Here is a 17,683-nt window from a genome sequence, read left to right on the forward strand (position 1 = left end):
AAGAGGACTATAGCAAAAGAACCTTGGTAGACTCAAATAATTACCTATCCCGAAGCATTAGAATATAAATTGTTAATATTGACCAATGTTGTACATGATTTCTCAGGTCCCCTACAAAAAAGAAGACTATCATCCACGAAGAAAATGTGAGTAATAGAAGGAGCTGCATGTGCCACTTTATATCATACAAGATCTCCATTTCTTTCGGCTTGAGTAGGAAGGGATGAAAACCCTTCCACGCCGAATAGAAAGAGATATAGTGAAAGTGGATCCCCTTGACGCAATCCTCGCAAAGGAAACACTTTTCATTTTACATCACCATTAATATTAAATGAATAGTGAACAGAACGAACACAATTCATCAACAAATTAACTCAGGGTGAGGCAAAACCAAGTTTGAGCATGACCATTTCTAATAAAGATCATTCAACTTGATCATATGCCTTACTCATATCTAATTTCATTACTGAATAACATTTCTTCCCCTAGTTAAGTGCGTGTAAGGAATGTAGTAATTCATATGCAATCATCACATTATCAATAATCCGACGTCCCTCAATAAAAGCACTCTCATAAATATGAATTATACCATCCAACCATGGATGCCAACGAAGTACCAAAACTTTGGAGACTATTTTGTACAACCCATTACATAAGCTAATTGTTTGAAAATCCTTTAAGCTAGTAGTCAATTTAACTTTGGGTATTAAAGTAACCACCGTAGAGTTAATAAGAGAAAGAAAAACTGATCCATTAAGACATTCCAACACTGCTTTAGTAACGAGAGACCCCATAGTAGCCCAATAATTTTAGTAAAACATTGCATTCATTCCATCATTTGCTGGACTCTTAAGACATGAAAAATAACAGCTTGGTGCACCTCATCTTCGAAAAAGGGAAGTAGCAAAGAATTATTAATAGTGTCTGTAACTCTATGCAGGAGAGATTATGTAACCAGATAAATATCCTCATCAATAGGAAACGACGTCATGAATAGATTGATATAGTCTGTACACAAGTTTCAAGTGCCAACAAAAAGAAGCATAGAAATTTGTAAATTGATTTCTCTATTTAAGATAAAAATAAAATTTGGCGTGATTAGTTACACACGTGTCTAATATTGAACATTCCAAGTAGGCGATTTAGTAAGCACGGCCACCAAAGCCACTAAACAGTATTAAAATAAAAATAAATAAATAGATCCCAAAAATCTCAATTCTACTATGTTCGATTCTATTCCAAATTTCCAATACAATATAATATCTTCTCCTCCTCAAAGCTCACACTCTCTCTCAACTCAGCCACGCTCACTCTTTCTTAGCCAACCTAATTAATAATTAAATAATTAATTACACGTAATTACAATTATAAAACATCATAACTTACAGATTATTATTTTTTTCTCTACGACACACAACAAAATCGCCGTATATTTTGGGTAAAGTCGGCTGACTAATGTAGTAGCAGTTGGACACTTTGACCGCTGTAACATTAAACCTCGGAACAAGGTTTTTTTGTTCCCCGAACACTGTTCCGTTATAGGAATGGCTAATCACAATGTGCCACGTACCCCCACAATCTATGAACAGTTGATGTGAAATTATTAAACTGCCCCTTAGCAATCAAGGAGACCGAGTGGGCAAGCTTCTGAACACGTGGCGAAATATTACAAATTTAGAAAACGACGTCCATCAAATCGAACTCGCTGAACTCGACTTCAGCTAAGCCAATACTGTTTCGCGGCAGCATAATATCCGGTAACTGCAACGGCTCGCAAAAATCGAACCCATAATTTTCAGGGCCGAAGAAACCGAAATCTTCAAACGGCGTCAGTTCTTCGTAACGGAGGACCGACGTGGGCGACGAGGCCACTGCCACAGCGCCCTCTGACGACGACGAATCCTCGGGGGACGAGCTCTCATCACTTCCCGTAACGGCGTCCGTCGACTCGCTCGTAGCGACGTTAGGAAAGTTGGTAACGGCGTTAGCCCCTTTAAGCTTCAGCGCGGCTTGGTCGTAGACGGTGGCGGCTTCCTCCGCCGTATCGAAAGTCCCCAGCCAAACCCGTTTTCTTCTAGTCGGGTCTCGGATCTCGGCGGCCCAGCGACCCCATGGTCTTCGGCGTACGCCTCTAAACTTTTTCCGGCGAACGGAATCGGATTCCGGCGATTTTATCACTCTCTTGGGAGCTCGCTCTTGCTTAGTAATAAGTGGTGAAGGCGGAGGAGGAGAAGACCGTTGTTGTAAACTGATCTCCCTCACATGCCTCTTGACTCTCCGTTGTACGGCAATCGAGTCGTCTTCGTCGCTGGATGAATCGGTAGCATCTGCGTCAGTGATTATGATCCGAACGATCTTTTGTCTGAGCGGGTTCATGGTGGGTTTCGGTTTCGGTTTCGGGTCTTGATGAAAGAGCTTACGGGTTGTGATTTTGTGCTCCGTGAACTTAACCGATGGATCTAAGAAACTTTGGTTGTTGTAGCAGTGATGATCCACCATCATCACTGATTCTCTTTATAGGTATATGTATAAAGAGATGAAAAATCAAAGAAAAAGACCGAGCCAAAGTGAATATGTCAGAGTAAAAAAGGACTTAAAAACTGCCTAATTGTTTCACCATAAATTAAATAGAGGAGAATAGAGCTTAATAAATAGAGCTGCAAAGGGCTGTTTGGTTGAAAGTACTGGACTCAACTCAACTCAAAACTCACTGTGTGAGGTTAAACCCAAACAAAAAACCCTTTGCAGATCACAGAAAGAAAAATGTTACGAGGACAGTGTGTGAGGTGTATATATATAGAGTGGTGCACGAGGAGGTGAGAGAGTAAAAAAAAGATGATGAAGTGGATCTCCTGTTATCTATCATTTTGGTCTTTTTTTTTTTAATATATATATTTTTTAATTTGAAGCATGATCACGGTCCTTTTTGGTTAGATGTAATAAAGAGAATAAAAGTAATATAAAGATGGTGTGAATTTGTATAGAGTTTGATCGAGTGTGGGGTGGATCATGATACGGTGGTGTGGGTCATAATAGTGGGGACTAAATGAAAAGCGGGAAACTGGTTCCAGCTGCCCTCTCTTGACGTGTCTCCAGCCGTGGACTTCACTCGTCTACTTCTCACTGTATACAAACAACTCCCCCACTCCTAACGCCACGAAAACTTAATCAAAACTTTCACTTGTTTTTCTTCCGAAAGTCTAGTTTTCTTTTCTTTTTTTATTATTTACATTTTTTTTTAATTTTTCAGTATTGACTCGGTAAAAATAGTAGTTAGTTTATCTGCTTTTCTTCTTAGTTTAAGTAAGATTAACTGGAGTCTGGAGTGTATGGTGGGAAAAAATTAACACAGTGAAAAAAGAAAAATAAAAAACGTGATTTTAGTTTCTTTTTCTTTACTGTCTTTTTGTCTCTTGTGTAAGGTGCTATAACCTTTTCTTTTTCTTTCCGTGTTTCTCTCCAGTTATGTCCAAACGGTTTCTACTCTGTTCGACTCAAGTGGGTAATTAAATTTTTTTTAGTTTAGGAAAAAGTATCAATTATGCTATTTTAGAGGAAAATGTAGTTATTAGTTAGGTTAAGTATGTTCTAGAGTAACAAATTATTATTTTTTTTCTTATTTAATATCAAAGCATACCTAGAACTATAAGACGTCCAATAGTTGACGATATATATTAAATATTTGAGATTTAATATTTATAAAATAGAAAAAAAGAAAGCACACTTTGATTTTTTAATAAAGTAAAAGATTTTTTGGGTGACAAAGGATGATATTAACATGGAATGGTTCGAATAAAGACAACTATAGAAAAATTTAAAGAAAAAAAAGTAGCTTGAGAGTTGGTTAATGCTTGGGAAAGAAGCAAAGGCATTTCACCAAGCACGTGAGCAATGATGTATTTTATTTCTAATAAGAGAGTTTTGGCGGGAGAGAGCAGGACTCACTGATTGACCCCCTTATTGCTTGTCAACCAAGCGATAAGTTTCAAATAAATCTAGTCTATATCCTTTAAAAAAAAATCTATAGTATATGCTATAAATATATATATATACACAAGATGGTCAATATTCTTTTGTGTAATTTTATTTATAGAATTTATTAATTATTTTTAATAGATTTATATTAATGTCATATAAATTTTAAAATAAATATCTTATTTTAATAAAATAATTTATTTAAGTTTATGTTTGTTCTAATTTTTAAATTTAAGAGTGACAACAAGAGATTATATATTATATGTTTAATGTAATATTAAATATTATATGTGCATTTTAAATTTAAGTTTATTGCTAGATTTTTTTTTTTTAAAAATTGTTGCTAATTCACAGTAGATTATATTATATGTTTAATATGATATTATTCTAATAAGTGATTTTAAATTTAATTAAATTTTATTTAAGTTATAAAATATATGATTTTATTATTTTTAAATAACTATTGTAAAATATATCAAAAATATTATATTTTAATTTGTTTAATTATTTATTATTTAAAAATAATTATTATTGTAAAATATCTTAAAAATATTTTATTTTAATTTGTTTAATTATTTATTATTTTTAAATTATTATCATTGTAAAATAATTATTTATTTTATTTTATTTAAATTTAAGTGTTTACAAACTATCGTTAAATATAAAAATATTATGTTAAATATAAAAATATTCCGTTAAAATTAATATTAAAAATAAATAAAAAGCCGTTAAAAACAAAAAAATTTCCATTAACAAAACACTTATTATATAAAAGAGATACTATTTATACTCTATAAAGTATACTTGAAGATGTCTAATTAATTAGGTTTCTAGCAAGATTCGTACAGAACAAAGACGTTTTCATTAAATATTTCATTATCTTACATGCCACATTACTTTAGTATTGTGTCTTTCAGCTTCCATATCACAAATCCACTACCTTCCATTTATTTTTTATTTTTTAGAAATAAGAAGAAAGAAGAGCTACCTAGAAAAGTTTTTTTTTTTAATCTATACAGTGAGTCGGTTTTTGGTCAAAGCTTAGTGGGATATGTGGTTTAGGTCAAAACTGTTTGCGTGCTGTGTTTTATGCGCATGAACATAATAAGAAAACATTAAATTTCGTAATAAGTAGTCAAAGAAACATATTAGTATTTAGACGACTGACCTGTTTTCTACGTTGTTTTATGATAGAATTTCTCTACATTAGTTAGGCAATCTTATTCAGATTTCCAATCTTCTTTGTCCAACTCACTAAATTCCACATTTTTAACCAATTATTTGTATGGTATTTACTGTTTGCCTTTTCTTTTGTTTTTCTAAAAATAGTCTCAAGTACATACATAACAAAACCATTGTTTCAATCAAGAAGAATCGGTATTCATGACTCATAATGAATGCATTGGCCTTTCCAATGAAAATATTATTAAACATGAATGAGCTTTGAACTTTGAAGTCTCTCTCCGGTTTTGTTGGATTTTTGTCATATTACCAAATTTCCACTTCATAATATACCTTACATTCAATGTAACAATTGATTTACAACTTTGACAATAATGTTGAACTTCTGAACATGAACACCTCCCACTCACTCTTATCACTTCAGGATTCTAATGGTGGATTGAAACAGTAGGCCCACATGGTTTGAGATACCGAATTCTAAAAGAAAATGATTTTGAACCCAGCTTTAACATGTGCCGACTCACTTCGTTGTTTCACCTAACATGTTTTATGTTCACAATCGTTGACTAACATAGAACAAACTTGTTTTGTGTACACAACAGTGAACTAGCGTACGAACCTTTTTGGAGCCTCCTTATGGTGGCTCACGGGCAAGCCCATCACCGACGAATTCATTATTATGGCAAAGAGGTTTGTGTTCAAATGTATATTTACATATATTGCCTTAACTCAACACATAAATTTACTTTTAAAGTAACGTTATAATAGAACAATCCGATGCATCAGTCAAACGAGTTAACTTTTAAGTACTATTTCTACCTTATGAGCAATTGGAACTTTTTTTTAAAACAATGTAATAGTCCCCACAAAGGATTATTTCTTAAACATTTAAGACTAACACATCAACAAGACCATTCACTTGACCAGAACATTAGTAACGATACAACACAGTTTTTGTTTTTTTTTCTTTTGTTTTGTTTTCCATCTCCAATATCTGAAAATGATATTCACAAAAAGATATCCAAGTTCCTTGCCGATTTTCAACTGAAGAAAGAGATAAGAGAAAAGAAGAAAAACAGAAAATGAAAATACACTTCCAATATTTCCTCTTCCTTGAAGACCTAAAGGAGATGGAATCCATGCATTTGTGGGTCTCTACAAATGCTGAGAGCTCTTTCTTAAATCATCCCATGGCATACTTCTGTGTCCAACTGCGAGCCGTAGCTTCGTACTTGACTCTGTCAGTCTTGTACATGTGAGCAATTTCAGGCACAAGAGGATCGTCCGGGTTGGGGTCCGTCAACAGAGAGCATATTGACAGCAGTACCTAAAAATTCGCAAAGTTTCATATAAAGACCTACCAATAAATTACATTCTCTACAAAAAAATTTGGGTTGGCAATCGAAAGTGATGACTTAGACTAGATACAGAGAAGTAGGCTCTGACAGTCATCGATTAAGAGATGAAAAAAAATTAGGCAGAATTACACGGACATTAGTTACTACAACCAACTAAGCTTTTTTTGAGACCATTATTCATGTTCAAAAACAAAAATTCGTGGCAAAGGATGGTGTAACAAACCTTGGAAATGGTTAATGCAGGACTCCACTGTTCTTTGAGAATATCTAAACATATGCTTCCATTACTGTTGATGTTGGGATGGAATACCTTTGTCCTAAATGCAACCTGAAAATTCACGTTGGTCAGCCTCTAAAACTGTAAAGTAACACAAGGTAGATTCACATATGATGAGCTGCATCTTACACGAAAACAGCATAAATAACATATGGAGAAAACAAACTTGCAAAATAGTGTGTATACAAGTTCCAAAGAAATTCTTCAGCGGGAAAATATAGAAATGGGAAACCTTTCGAACAAAACACTCTACCAAAACTAATCATCAAATTTAAATGCATTAATGAAATTTCAAAATAATGAAATACAACAACTCAACAAGCAATGGTGATAAAGAAAAGTCTAAATACAGATATATAACGCAACAGCAAAACATATATTTAATTATTTGATACTTGTCTTTGGTAGACAGGAAACTTATATTAAATTTCTGGGTAAGGTACTCGTGAGGAATCAAACCCAAAGCCAAAAAAAGTATATTTCACAAAGAAATACAAGGTTACCATGTGCAGTACACACCAATGCCCACCAATGAAAATGTGTTTCAATTTTCCACTTACCCGCTAGAAGTCTTTAATAAGTTATGGAATAAACCATCAAAAAGAGATGAATAAATTGGATAGAGTAGTTAATAATCATCCAAATCTAAGAACAACAAATATAGTTCTTAAATATGTTTCCACATTATTAAGAAACAGGCAAATACAATGGAAAGCTAAAACTTTCACTACAGAACCTACTACTGCATAAATGAATCACAAACCCCAGCAACTGCAAGCGATAGAGAAACATAGAGAACAAGGAGGAGAGATAAACCTTTGGAGGCTTAAAGGGATAATCCGGAGGAAAATGAATTGAAACAAGGAATACGCCCCCTGCATACGGACTATCAGCAGGCCCCATAATTGTTGCTTGCCAATGGAACATATCCTCAGCCACAGGACCTACAATAATTAAGGCAAACATTTCAACACTTGGTTCAATTCAATTTAATGATTCTTATAATCAGCTTAAACATCCATGAACAAGCAGCAGAACAGAAAATCAAGGATATCTACATCAGCATGCCACTCTTATTAATCAAAAGCACACATGGTTAACACCTTGTAAACATTAAATCAATAAATGAACACCTTAATTGTCTTTTTTTGTAAAAAACAAAAGAATAAGAAAAATAAAAATAAAAGTCAACCGTGCATATGCCAATATTGACAAAAACAGTATTAAATATAATCATCAGATGAAATCGTTCAGTGTTAAAGTACTAGCTCCATTTCTTCTACTACGAAACGGAAAATAAATACATACCTATAATATAGATATATACACACGAAAAGGTAATGCATACAGCTGATTAACAATATAATCTACGCATATAAGAGCGTTAACAATATTAAGGTCAAGAAATATACCGGCGCTACAAGAGGTAGGAGGATCTTTCTGCAAATCCTTGAGCTCCTTCAAGATCCGTTTCGACGCCATTATTACACACACGCAGCTACAAAACGCACAAACGACATAAATCAGCACCAGATCGCGAAGCGAAACAGTCAAACGACACAGAAATCGCAACTCAAATCTCTTAATTGATAAATAAATAAACCTCCAGAAGGAAATACAGGGATCCCTGCAGATCAGAACCAAAACAAACAGATTAATAAGAAAAGAAAAATATAAGAAACATAGAAGAACCTGAGTCTTCACGAAAAGCAAAGCTCTCGGAGAAAATTATCTCGGTTTCAGAAAATCGAAGCCTGAAAAATGGGTAATGACAGAGACGACCCTCTCAAGAAAACCCAAGAAATAACAAACGGCCGAAGACCCAAAGCTTCTAGAATTCTCTGTCTTTATACAACAACTTGGCGTAGGAGTAACGCAGTTTCACTTTTCTTTTTCTTTTTATTCAATTCTTTTTAATCGATATTATAAATATTTCGCGTTGAGGGGTATAACTGCAATAAATTAGAAGGGTATAAATATTTTTCAAATCGATCCCCCAATATGTTGAAATTTACTTAAAGAGTCCGAATTCTTGTGCCTTACCCAAAATCGGGTTAGATTCTCTGCTGCCCATGTCCCCACAGTGTCATCATGATTTTAGCATCGTGGCGTTAAATCTTAGCTCCCCAAATTATTTTATTGTTCTATTATTGAATGTGTGTGGTTCTTGTAGCATTCATATTAATATTTCCTTTTTCTTAATTATCTTTTGAATGTGTCTCCTAAAAAAAATAAGCAGGTAAAACTAATCCACCCGACCCAGTAATATTCGGATTCGGGTCTTAGCCTCTCTATGTATTCGTTTTCGTTTTTTCTAATACTAATCGGCTTAGGGCCGGCCCGAAAAAAGTCCAACTTTGTTGCTTTTATTTCCTATTTTTATTAAGTCTTACCGACAGCTTCAGTGGCAAGACGCGTTTTTTATTAAATGATTTGCAATTTTACAAGCACAAAGTCTATGCTCCATCGTCCATTATTGCTGACATGTTACATGCCATTAAAAGAGGCCTCCAAATAAGCAAAGATTTATATTTGAACCCATATAACGAAGGAAATTGTTCATGTTCAACTACAATAGTCTATTATAATACCAAAGTTTCAACACCTCATAATAAAACAAAGCATTCGGTTGCACAATGTATGTTGAGCACCAATTAAAAGAAAAAAATAACCAAACAAAAACTATAAAAAAATATATGTTGTGTTGAATTTATACATGGTATGGTGGATTTTGCATTTTTGGATAAGTATTGATTTTATATTAAATAAATTATTTATGAGTTCTTAGGCAAAATGATCTAATTTTTGAATTCATTTTGCACTCTAATCTAGTTTTGATAATTTTTTGCAAAATGACATTAGATGCATAACTTTCAAGTATATCTGCAATCAATTGCTCAGCCTATAAGGCATGATAATCATATCCAGAAACTATCACACGGTTAAAACCAAACAATGCTAAAACACATGTCTATATCCTTTATGCATCAGTCAATAGGCCATGCTCTAACACTATATATCATGCTCTTTATTCTAGCATGCAGATAAGGCATATTGTTCAATTATACATCTAAACAAGTATTCAACTCATTTCCCACCGAACTATGAGTTGAGCTTGTCTTTTGCAGCGAGCGTACATGTTCGGTCAATCTTCAGGAACCATAAGCATTGGCAGCTCTGAGACCAAGTTGTAACGTTCTGCTAAACCAGGACGGTTACACCGTGTGTTTAAAATAGTGCTTAACTCGATAAGTGAGACATTTGGACTCAAAAGTGTAATTAAAATTAAATGATGGTTTAGGTACTAAAAAGCTTGGTCAACAAAATTAAGCAATTCATTAAAAGGTTTGAAGATATACATAAGATCTCAAAAGATAGTTACATTAAACATTACAAAAATAGCCGACCTAAGCGGCAAAATCAAACCAATATTTTAAGTTCCTTAAATATCACTTTATCGTGATGCCCAAGTTGGTCGAATATATACACGTCGCTCCAAAGCTCTCTAACTCATGGATGGTTACCCTTAGCTTGCCCTTACCTGCACCATAGAGCACCCACGAGTCGAGGCCGAACAAGAAAACTCCCACAAGGCATAATAATAATAATAATCAAGTTATTCATAAGCAATAAACACATGTTTCACAAATACTAAATGCACTCATTCCAATCATATAAGTTGTAAACATGTTTCACAGTTCACAACTGTAACGACCCAAATTCACTAATAAGGCTTAAGGGCCTTGATTAGTGTGCCAGGAGGGCATGATGGGAATTATGTGTGATTATTATGATTAAGATGTATGATTATGATTTTAAGCATGTTATATTACTATGTGAATTATATTATGTGATAATAATGATATGTGAATTGTATTGTGTGGGTGTTGTGAAACAAACGTGATGCACGTGCCAAGACGGTCCTAGGAAACTAGATAAAGGTAACTGGTGACTTGGTAACCTGTGTAACCATTAGTAACCTTAGAAAGTAACAAGTATTACAAGGAAAGTGGTAGAATTGTAAAGTTAGGGAAAGGACAAATAAGCCCTTGAGGTTTAGTTAGTAAGTGATATTAATGGAGGGTTAAGAAGGTCTTTTGGCAGAGTTATAGAGTCTTTGGCTGAAGGAAAAAGTTAGGTACGATTTGTTTATGCAAAGTATAACTGAAGTTAAGCTTTTGGAAGGCTAGAAAGGGCAAGAAGGAAAGGGGGAAATCAAGAACCTAGGAAGCAAGGTGGGAGAGGAGCTGAACTGAATTCTTTGAGGCTAAAGAAGGGCTTAAGGGGTGTGGAATCAAGCTTATATCAAGGTTTATACTGAGGTAAGGGATTGATCTCTGTTTTGTTAAGTTTTGAATTTGGTTTTTGAAAAGAATTGAGAAATAGCCATGGTTTTTCTTGTGTGGGATTCAGCTGGTTTGTTAAGGTGGAACTTAGCCCAAGCTTGGATTGGAGGAAGCTCAAGTCGAATTTCTGATAAAGGTAAGGGTATTAAGTGTATTTGCAATTTCATGGCTGTCATGGTTTAAGGAATTAGGGGACTGGTTTGTGCTTTTCTTAACTTTCAGTTTAAGTGTTAGAGTTTGAATTTAGGTGTGAATTCTGTGGATAAATGTGTAGATGAGTTGGGTTATAGTGTTTATAAGTTGTTGGTTGGTCTATGTGGGGTTTCAAACAGGTTTTGGGGCTTGGGTACGAAGTTGGGATGATTTGGAGTGAGTTAGGCTTGGGAAAAACGCGAAGGGAAACCCAGAAATCTGGGTCTGCGATGGTGTGCCGCGGCACGGCTTTTGCTTGCCGCGGCCTAGGGGTCTCTGGAGGTGGGTGCCGCGGCACAAGGAATGTGGTGCCGCGGCACAAGGCAAATTTCAGGGAGTTAAATTTTGCAATTTTTGGTCTTTGCTCTGGGGGTTCGGGGGATGCCTCCGGGGTGTTATTCTAAGGTTTTGGGGGTTCCGAGAGTGTGGATTAGGTACCGGGGAGGTAGTCTTGGATTGGTTAATGACAAAGAATATTATATTTGTGTTTTGATTAGGAATTTGGAGAGGCTCGGGGTAGAGGACCGTGCTTGTGGCTACGTGGCATCGGAAATCAGTAAATTGAAAGGTAAGAACGCTGCACCCGAATGTATGAATGTGATGGGACTAAGTGCTCCCGAGGTTTGTTTTGTGTCATCGTTGGTATTACGCCAAGGGACACGTGTAAGCAGTCTAAGAGTACCGTTCATGAATTTAGCGCATGGGACGCGAATTGGCCACTGGGAGCCAGAAACGAAAGGATAACAGAGGGAGCGGCTTGTGAGCGCTAGCCCTGGTTATCATTTGTGCATTGTGTTATATGAGCTGATATGCTTTGTATATGAAATACTTGACTATTGATATGCTTGAAGTTTATGAGATGCCATATGCAGATTGACTTGACAGCTAAATGTGCATGTTCTATTGTTGATATGTGTTCTTGCTGGGCCTTGGCTCACGGGTGCTACGTGGTGCAGGTAAAGACAAGAGCAAGCTGGACCAGTCCTGAGGTGGAGAGCTCCGAAGTGAAATGTACATAGCCAGCCGTTCGATCACCACGATCGAGGAATGTGTCAGGACGGAGATCACCTAACTGCTCATTTTGCCTTAGTATGGTTGTTAATGTATATAAACTTTGTAACTTTTGTAGTATGGCTTTTAAACTGTCATTTTTGGGATCCCAGGTACATAAACAATGTTTAGCAATGAAAATGTATCTTTTGAGACCAAAACGCTTTTAACCCTAGTTCCTCTACTATTTCAATAACACGTTTTTACTTTAATGACTTGATTAGCGAGTCTGGCACTTTATAAACACACAGTGTAGTGGTCCTGGCTATCCAGGGCGTTACAACAACTATATTTATTTCAATCATATGAATCATTTACATGGCCCAGGAAAAGCAGCCTTGCCGAGCGAGAAGGGATCGCACCCTCAAAATGAACTCGATTTCATGGCCTGCATTACACACGCTTGCCAATGCCTTGTGTTACAAGCACTTGCCGACTGGCCCCACGTTCATTCATGAAGGCTACATATATATCATATTGATCGTCCACAGATGATTCAATGCTAATATGCATGGCAACTAATCAGCTCTATGTGCGTATGCCAGTTTTCTTACCTCAAGTCCTGTGCTGACGACAAAGCGACTTCGAGTATGATCCTCTTTCCCGAGCCTCGCAGAACCCTAGTCACTACATCAACGATATGTTTATCAAGAACTAATTTTGATAATGGGCCTCAAAACTAAGCCCTAGCTCTCGGGACCTCGGATTCTGCTAAACGGGATAGCGGAATTGTCCCCCGAGCCTCCCAAGATAGTTCCCCAAAATATTAAATAAATGTATCCTGAAATTGCATTAGCGCCACGGCGTCCCTGCAGTGCCGCGACTCTAAACGAACCGAGAAGCCCCTTCTAAAATTTGTGCATTTTGAGTCGTGGCACTCTCACAAACTGAGAACTTTCCCTATCCAAAATCCTGACATTAGCGCCGCGGCACCACAACGGTCAGAGGAAAACCCTGCCCTCAAGGAAACTCAAGCGGCCGGCAACTCTCTTCCCAAGAGTCGCGGCACCACCGCGAAAAACCAAGAAAGTGATTTTCCTCTGCAAATTTCAAACTCCAAACCAAATCTATTGACCCAAACTTGACCCAAACCAACTAAACTATCAACCAACAACATCAAAACAGCAGAACCACCCTTAATAACATCTTAGAACTAACAATTAACACTCTTAAGATCAAAATTCAGTAATCTATCAAAAACATACCAAAACTAAAGAAAACCAACCACTAACCTCAATCCTTGCTGCAAATTCGAATTTTCCCAACTGATTATGGCTGCCATAGTTCTTAATTTCTTCAATTGCTGCTTAGTTCCTCAAAGCCTTGCCCCAAAAATCTTCACCAATTCCTATCCCCCACCAAAAGCTCACCCTTGCAAGAAACATAAAGTGAGAAGAGAAAAGAAGAGAAAAAGAGCCCTTTTTTCCTTAATCTAATGTTCAAAAAGACCATAATACCCCAACCTCAAATAATCCTCTTATTAACCGTCAAGGCCATTTTGGTCATTTGCCTAGATTCCCACTAAACCTTAAATTTCACCACTAATCTCCAAATTAATCCACTAATCCATCAAATACAATTATCCCGTCAATTTATTTATTTTATCAACAATTTTCCCAAATATTTAAAATTACCAAAATACCAATTAGCTATCTCGAGCTAGGTATTTATCTAGGTATTTATCCTTGTTGTGACTTTCCGCTAAAAATGCTCAGAAGGATTCACTCATGTCGAATATCACAAATATGTCCACATAATCATGTGTTCTCAAGCATATAGCACATAAAATACAAATATACCATCAACGAGTCAAATTTACGAAAATGCCATTTTTTTAAAACAAAAGCGAGTCTTTAAACACATTTAATACATATAATCATGCATACTCGATTATAACTAATATAATTCGCATACTTGTCTTGTGTGCCCTCTCAACACGCTAATCCAAACACTTAATCTTATTAGGAGTTTTAGGACGTTACAACTATCCCCTCCTTGTAGAAATTTCATCCTCAAAATTTACTTGAACATCTCGGGATACCGGTCCCGCATATCTGACTCTAACTTTGGAGTCATGCTTTTTACCTTGTTATTTCTTTACAACACTCTCATTAAAGTGTCAGTCTTTTTCCTTAAGACTTTATCATTTCTATCTAGAATTCTTACTAGCTTCTCTTCACATAATTAGTCTCATTGCAATTCCATGGTCTCTTAATCCAAACAGGTGTAGCACTTGACACATTTTTCCTTAGCATCGACACTTGAGACACCCTATGAACTCCAACCAATGTTGGAGTAAAGCTAATCTGTAGGCTACTTGCCAAATTCCTTTCCAGAATCTCAAAGGTCTAAAAAACCTAGGATCTAATTTCCTTTTCTTTCCAATTAATTTATCTCTTTAATCTATGATACTCGGAGAAACACAAAATCTCCAATTTTGGAACTCCATGTTCCTATACCTGAATTTGCGTAACTTTTCTGCCTTTTCAATAAAGCGAGTACTCCCTCTCTAACATTTCTCAATAATTTCATTGGTTCTCAGAACCATTTCAAAATCAAAGTACTTCCTTTCTCCCATTTCATCCCAAGAAATGGGTTGTCACCTTTTATCTCATAATATTGTTGGGGTTTTATGCCCTAATTAAAATTCAAATTATTTGTAATCTCATTTTATTATCAATAAAAGGATAGAAATCATTTTTTGACTTGGTCAATCACTTTGCTCACATGTTTTATTTTCATGATTATTTGTTTAATATGAACTTCTATTAAATCACGAGCATATAGCTAATCTTATTTATAGTGATGTAATCACAGTGGAATATAAATATGATTATATGTTCAAAATAAGTTAGTCCTAAGATTAGTCAGTGCACCGGATTTACACTGACTTGCCAATCTACGATATGATCTACTTACACATTATAGTGTTATGTTCTTTCCAGAACATTAGCAAAGTAGATAAGATCGGGTGTATTCGTTACATCGGACATGACCGATATTGACAGTTGATAAGATAAGTAAACATACCGTTATTATCTATTCTAGTCATATCATATAGTTGACCATAGGTCAATTCAATCTCAATTCTGAGTGGTTAGTATTCTAACTGATTGTATTATTTGAGTTCTTTGACTTGTTCGTTACCAGCTTACCCTACGGACTAGCCCATACTTACATCTTGGGAACTCGGTAGTATAATTGAGTGGGAGTGTTAATCATAGATATGAACATCTATAGCTTCTGATGAAGAAGTGAAACGATGGTTTCCTTTTAGTTTGGTTCAAGGTGTTAAATGATAGAGATCTCATTTTAGTAATTAAATTAGTTTACTAAAATATCATTTACAAGGAACTAAGTGTTTTAAGGATAAAATACAATGAGGGGTAAAACGGTATTTTAGTCCTCTCTCATTGTAGACCGTCTATAGAAGATTGAGTGACAATTATGGTTGTAACAATGGATAATTAATAGCGTATCTATATTTGTTATAGAGCATTCTATGAATTCAAGAGTGCAATTCCAAGTCTATAGTGGAGTCACGAGGAATTAATAAGTTAGTAAATTTATTTGTTAGATTTATGATAACTTATTGGAGCTTGATTTCATAGGCCCATGGTCCCCATTGTACCTTGGATAAAATTATCTAGATAGTCTCAATTAATTGATTTAATCATCAATTAGAATTATCAAAGTTGACCAGGTCAATTTTGGATAGTTTCACAGAGTTGTGTAATTTTGAGAAGAAAAGAGAATTTATGGCAGATTTATTAATTAAGATAAATTGGTATCTAAATTAATAAATAAATTTAAATCAATGTTCAAATTATAAATAATTAATTTGATAAATGATTTAAATAATTATTTAATTAATTAAATCAATAGAAAATAATACATGCCTTGATTTTAAGTCCAATGAGCTTATAATCAAAAGGGAAATTTCACGGGCCTATAGCCCATGATAATTTCGACCTAGGGCTTCAAAATGACTATTATTTTATTAATTTTTTAATTAAATTAAATGGCCTAATTGAGTCTATAAAAGGAGTGCTTAGAGAGAAGTCAAAAGAGAAGTTTGATAAGTCACAAGTCAAATTTTCTGATAGTTTTAGATTCTCTCTAAACACAAGTCCTTTTCTAAGCCTCTTTGTTATTTTCTCTTCTTCTCTCTATATCTATCTCATGTGTTGAGAATTGCCCACACTAGTTTAGGTGATTCTAAGGATACATTGGAAGATTATGAAGAAAATAGAAGATCGGTTCAGTTTCTTGATAATACTTTGCGACAGAAAGGATACAAGAGTTAGAGAAACTGAAGGAATGTCTCTTAATTCCGCTGCGTATACTATAAGTATTCTATTATTTGTTTCTCTTTGAATTCAATTTTAGAAACATGTTTTAGGCTATCTCGTATTAATTTGTTTAATATTAGATATACATGAAAATAAATAAAGATCATGTATAAGCTAATCCAACAACTGGTATCAGAGCCTTTGGTAATATTTATTTTCATGCATGAACATGTTTAAAATTGGATTATTTGATATGTTTGAATAATTGGATGGTTTTCATATTTTTATGAAGCATATTGATTTTATGTGAATTTTAGCAATTTTTAAGTTATTTTGTTGTATTTTCTATGCTATTAATTTTCATATATGCTTTATTTTGTGTAAAACATGTTAAAAATGAATTAGAAAATGGTTTTGGTTTGAAAAATTGCTCAAAATTTTTTTTGAAAAAATTTGGCCTGGCTCCCATGCGCGTGCGCCCACGCACACCAGCATGATGAACAGTACCCATGAACAGTACCACGGGTACTATTCATCCATTTTTTTTTCAAAAATAATTTTTTTTAAAATTAAATTTTTTAGAAATAAATTATTTATAATCAAAACTAAAAATATCTTTTTTGTTTCATCATTTATTTTTTTTTAAAATAAGATATTTTTGTTAGTTGAGATATAAATGATTAGATATTTTCTACAAAGATTCAAATTCAAATTTAAAAATGACTAACAACTTAATTTTAAATCTTTTAATATATTAAAATATTAGAATTAAGATATCAGATATTTAAGATATTTTCATTTAAATTCTTGATTTTTTTATTAAATCTTTATTTGAAAATATAAATATCTTTTTATTCTATAGTTTTTAATATTTAAATTATTTGAAATTTGAATATTGTTAGTTAGATATTTTTATGGATATTTGAATTTATTTAACTATTTTAAGATATTTTAGGGTTGTTATAACTATTTATATATATATTTTTTAAATTGTTAAAATATTAGATTATA

The 17,683-nt window shown here is 34.3% G+C and overlaps 2 protein-coding genes across 3 annotated transcripts; both read right to left on the reverse strand.

The window, feature by feature from the left end:
• Positions 1-1,197: 1,197 nt before the first annotated feature.
• LOC133788246 (pathogenesis-related genes transcriptional activator PTI6-like) lies at positions 1,198-2,851 on the reverse strand. The gene has a single exon (XM_062225652.1). The coding sequence runs from the start codon at positions 2,500-2,502 to the stop codon at positions 1,675-1,677; it is 828 nt and encodes a 275-aa protein (XP_062081636.1). The 5' UTR covers positions 2,503-2,851; the 3' UTR covers positions 1,198-1,674.
• A 3,201-nt stretch (positions 2,852-6,052) lies between these two features.
• Positions 6,053-8,707, reverse strand: LOC133788247 (ubiquitin-conjugating enzyme E2-17 kDa). 2 transcript variants are annotated; one of them, XM_062225653.1, is made up of 5 exons: positions 8,485-8,707; positions 8,205-8,290; positions 7,609-7,736; positions 6,739-6,843; positions 6,053-6,484 (listed from the first exon to the last, which is right to left on the reverse strand). In XM_062225653.1, exons 2-5 carry the CDS (start codon positions 8,272-8,274, stop codon positions 6,341-6,343), a joined length of 447 nt encoding a protein of 148 aa, XP_062081637.1. In that variant the 5' UTR covers positions 8,275-8,290; positions 8,485-8,707; the 3' UTR covers positions 6,053-6,340. The 2 variants fall into 2 exon arrangements, with proteins under 2 accessions (XP_062081637.1, XP_062081638.1); XM_062225654.1 differs by lacking the exon at positions 8,485-8,707 and adding an exon at positions 8,396-8,416.
• Positions 8,708-17,683: the final 8,976 nt, after the last annotated feature.

The sequence above is a fragment of the Humulus lupulus genome, chromosome 7 (assembly GCF_963169125.1).
Source record: "Humulus lupulus chromosome 7, drHumLupu1.1, whole genome shotgun sequence".
Lineage (NCBI taxonomy): Eukaryota > Viridiplantae > Streptophyta > Magnoliopsida > Rosales > Cannabaceae > Humulus > Humulus lupulus.

Excerpts from the sequence above, each read along its gene's own strand:
- LOC133788246 (XM_062225652.1), bottom strand. The coding sequence starts at position 2,502 with ATGATGGTGGATCATCACTGCTACAACAACCAAAGTTTCTTAGATCCA.
- LOC133788247 (XM_062225653.1), bottom strand. The coding sequence starts at position 8,274 with ATGGCGTCGAAACGGATCTTGAAGGAGCTCAAGGATTTGCAGAAAGAT. Across the intron at positions 7,737-8,204 it reads TCCTACCTCTTGTAGCGCCG|GTCCTGTGGCTGAGGATATG; the intron begins GTATATTTCTTG and ends TAATTATTGTAG. Across the intron at positions 6,485-6,738 it reads CTGCATTAACCATTTCCAAG|GTACTGCTGTCAATATGCTC; the intron begins GTTTGTTACACC and ends GCGAATTTTTAG.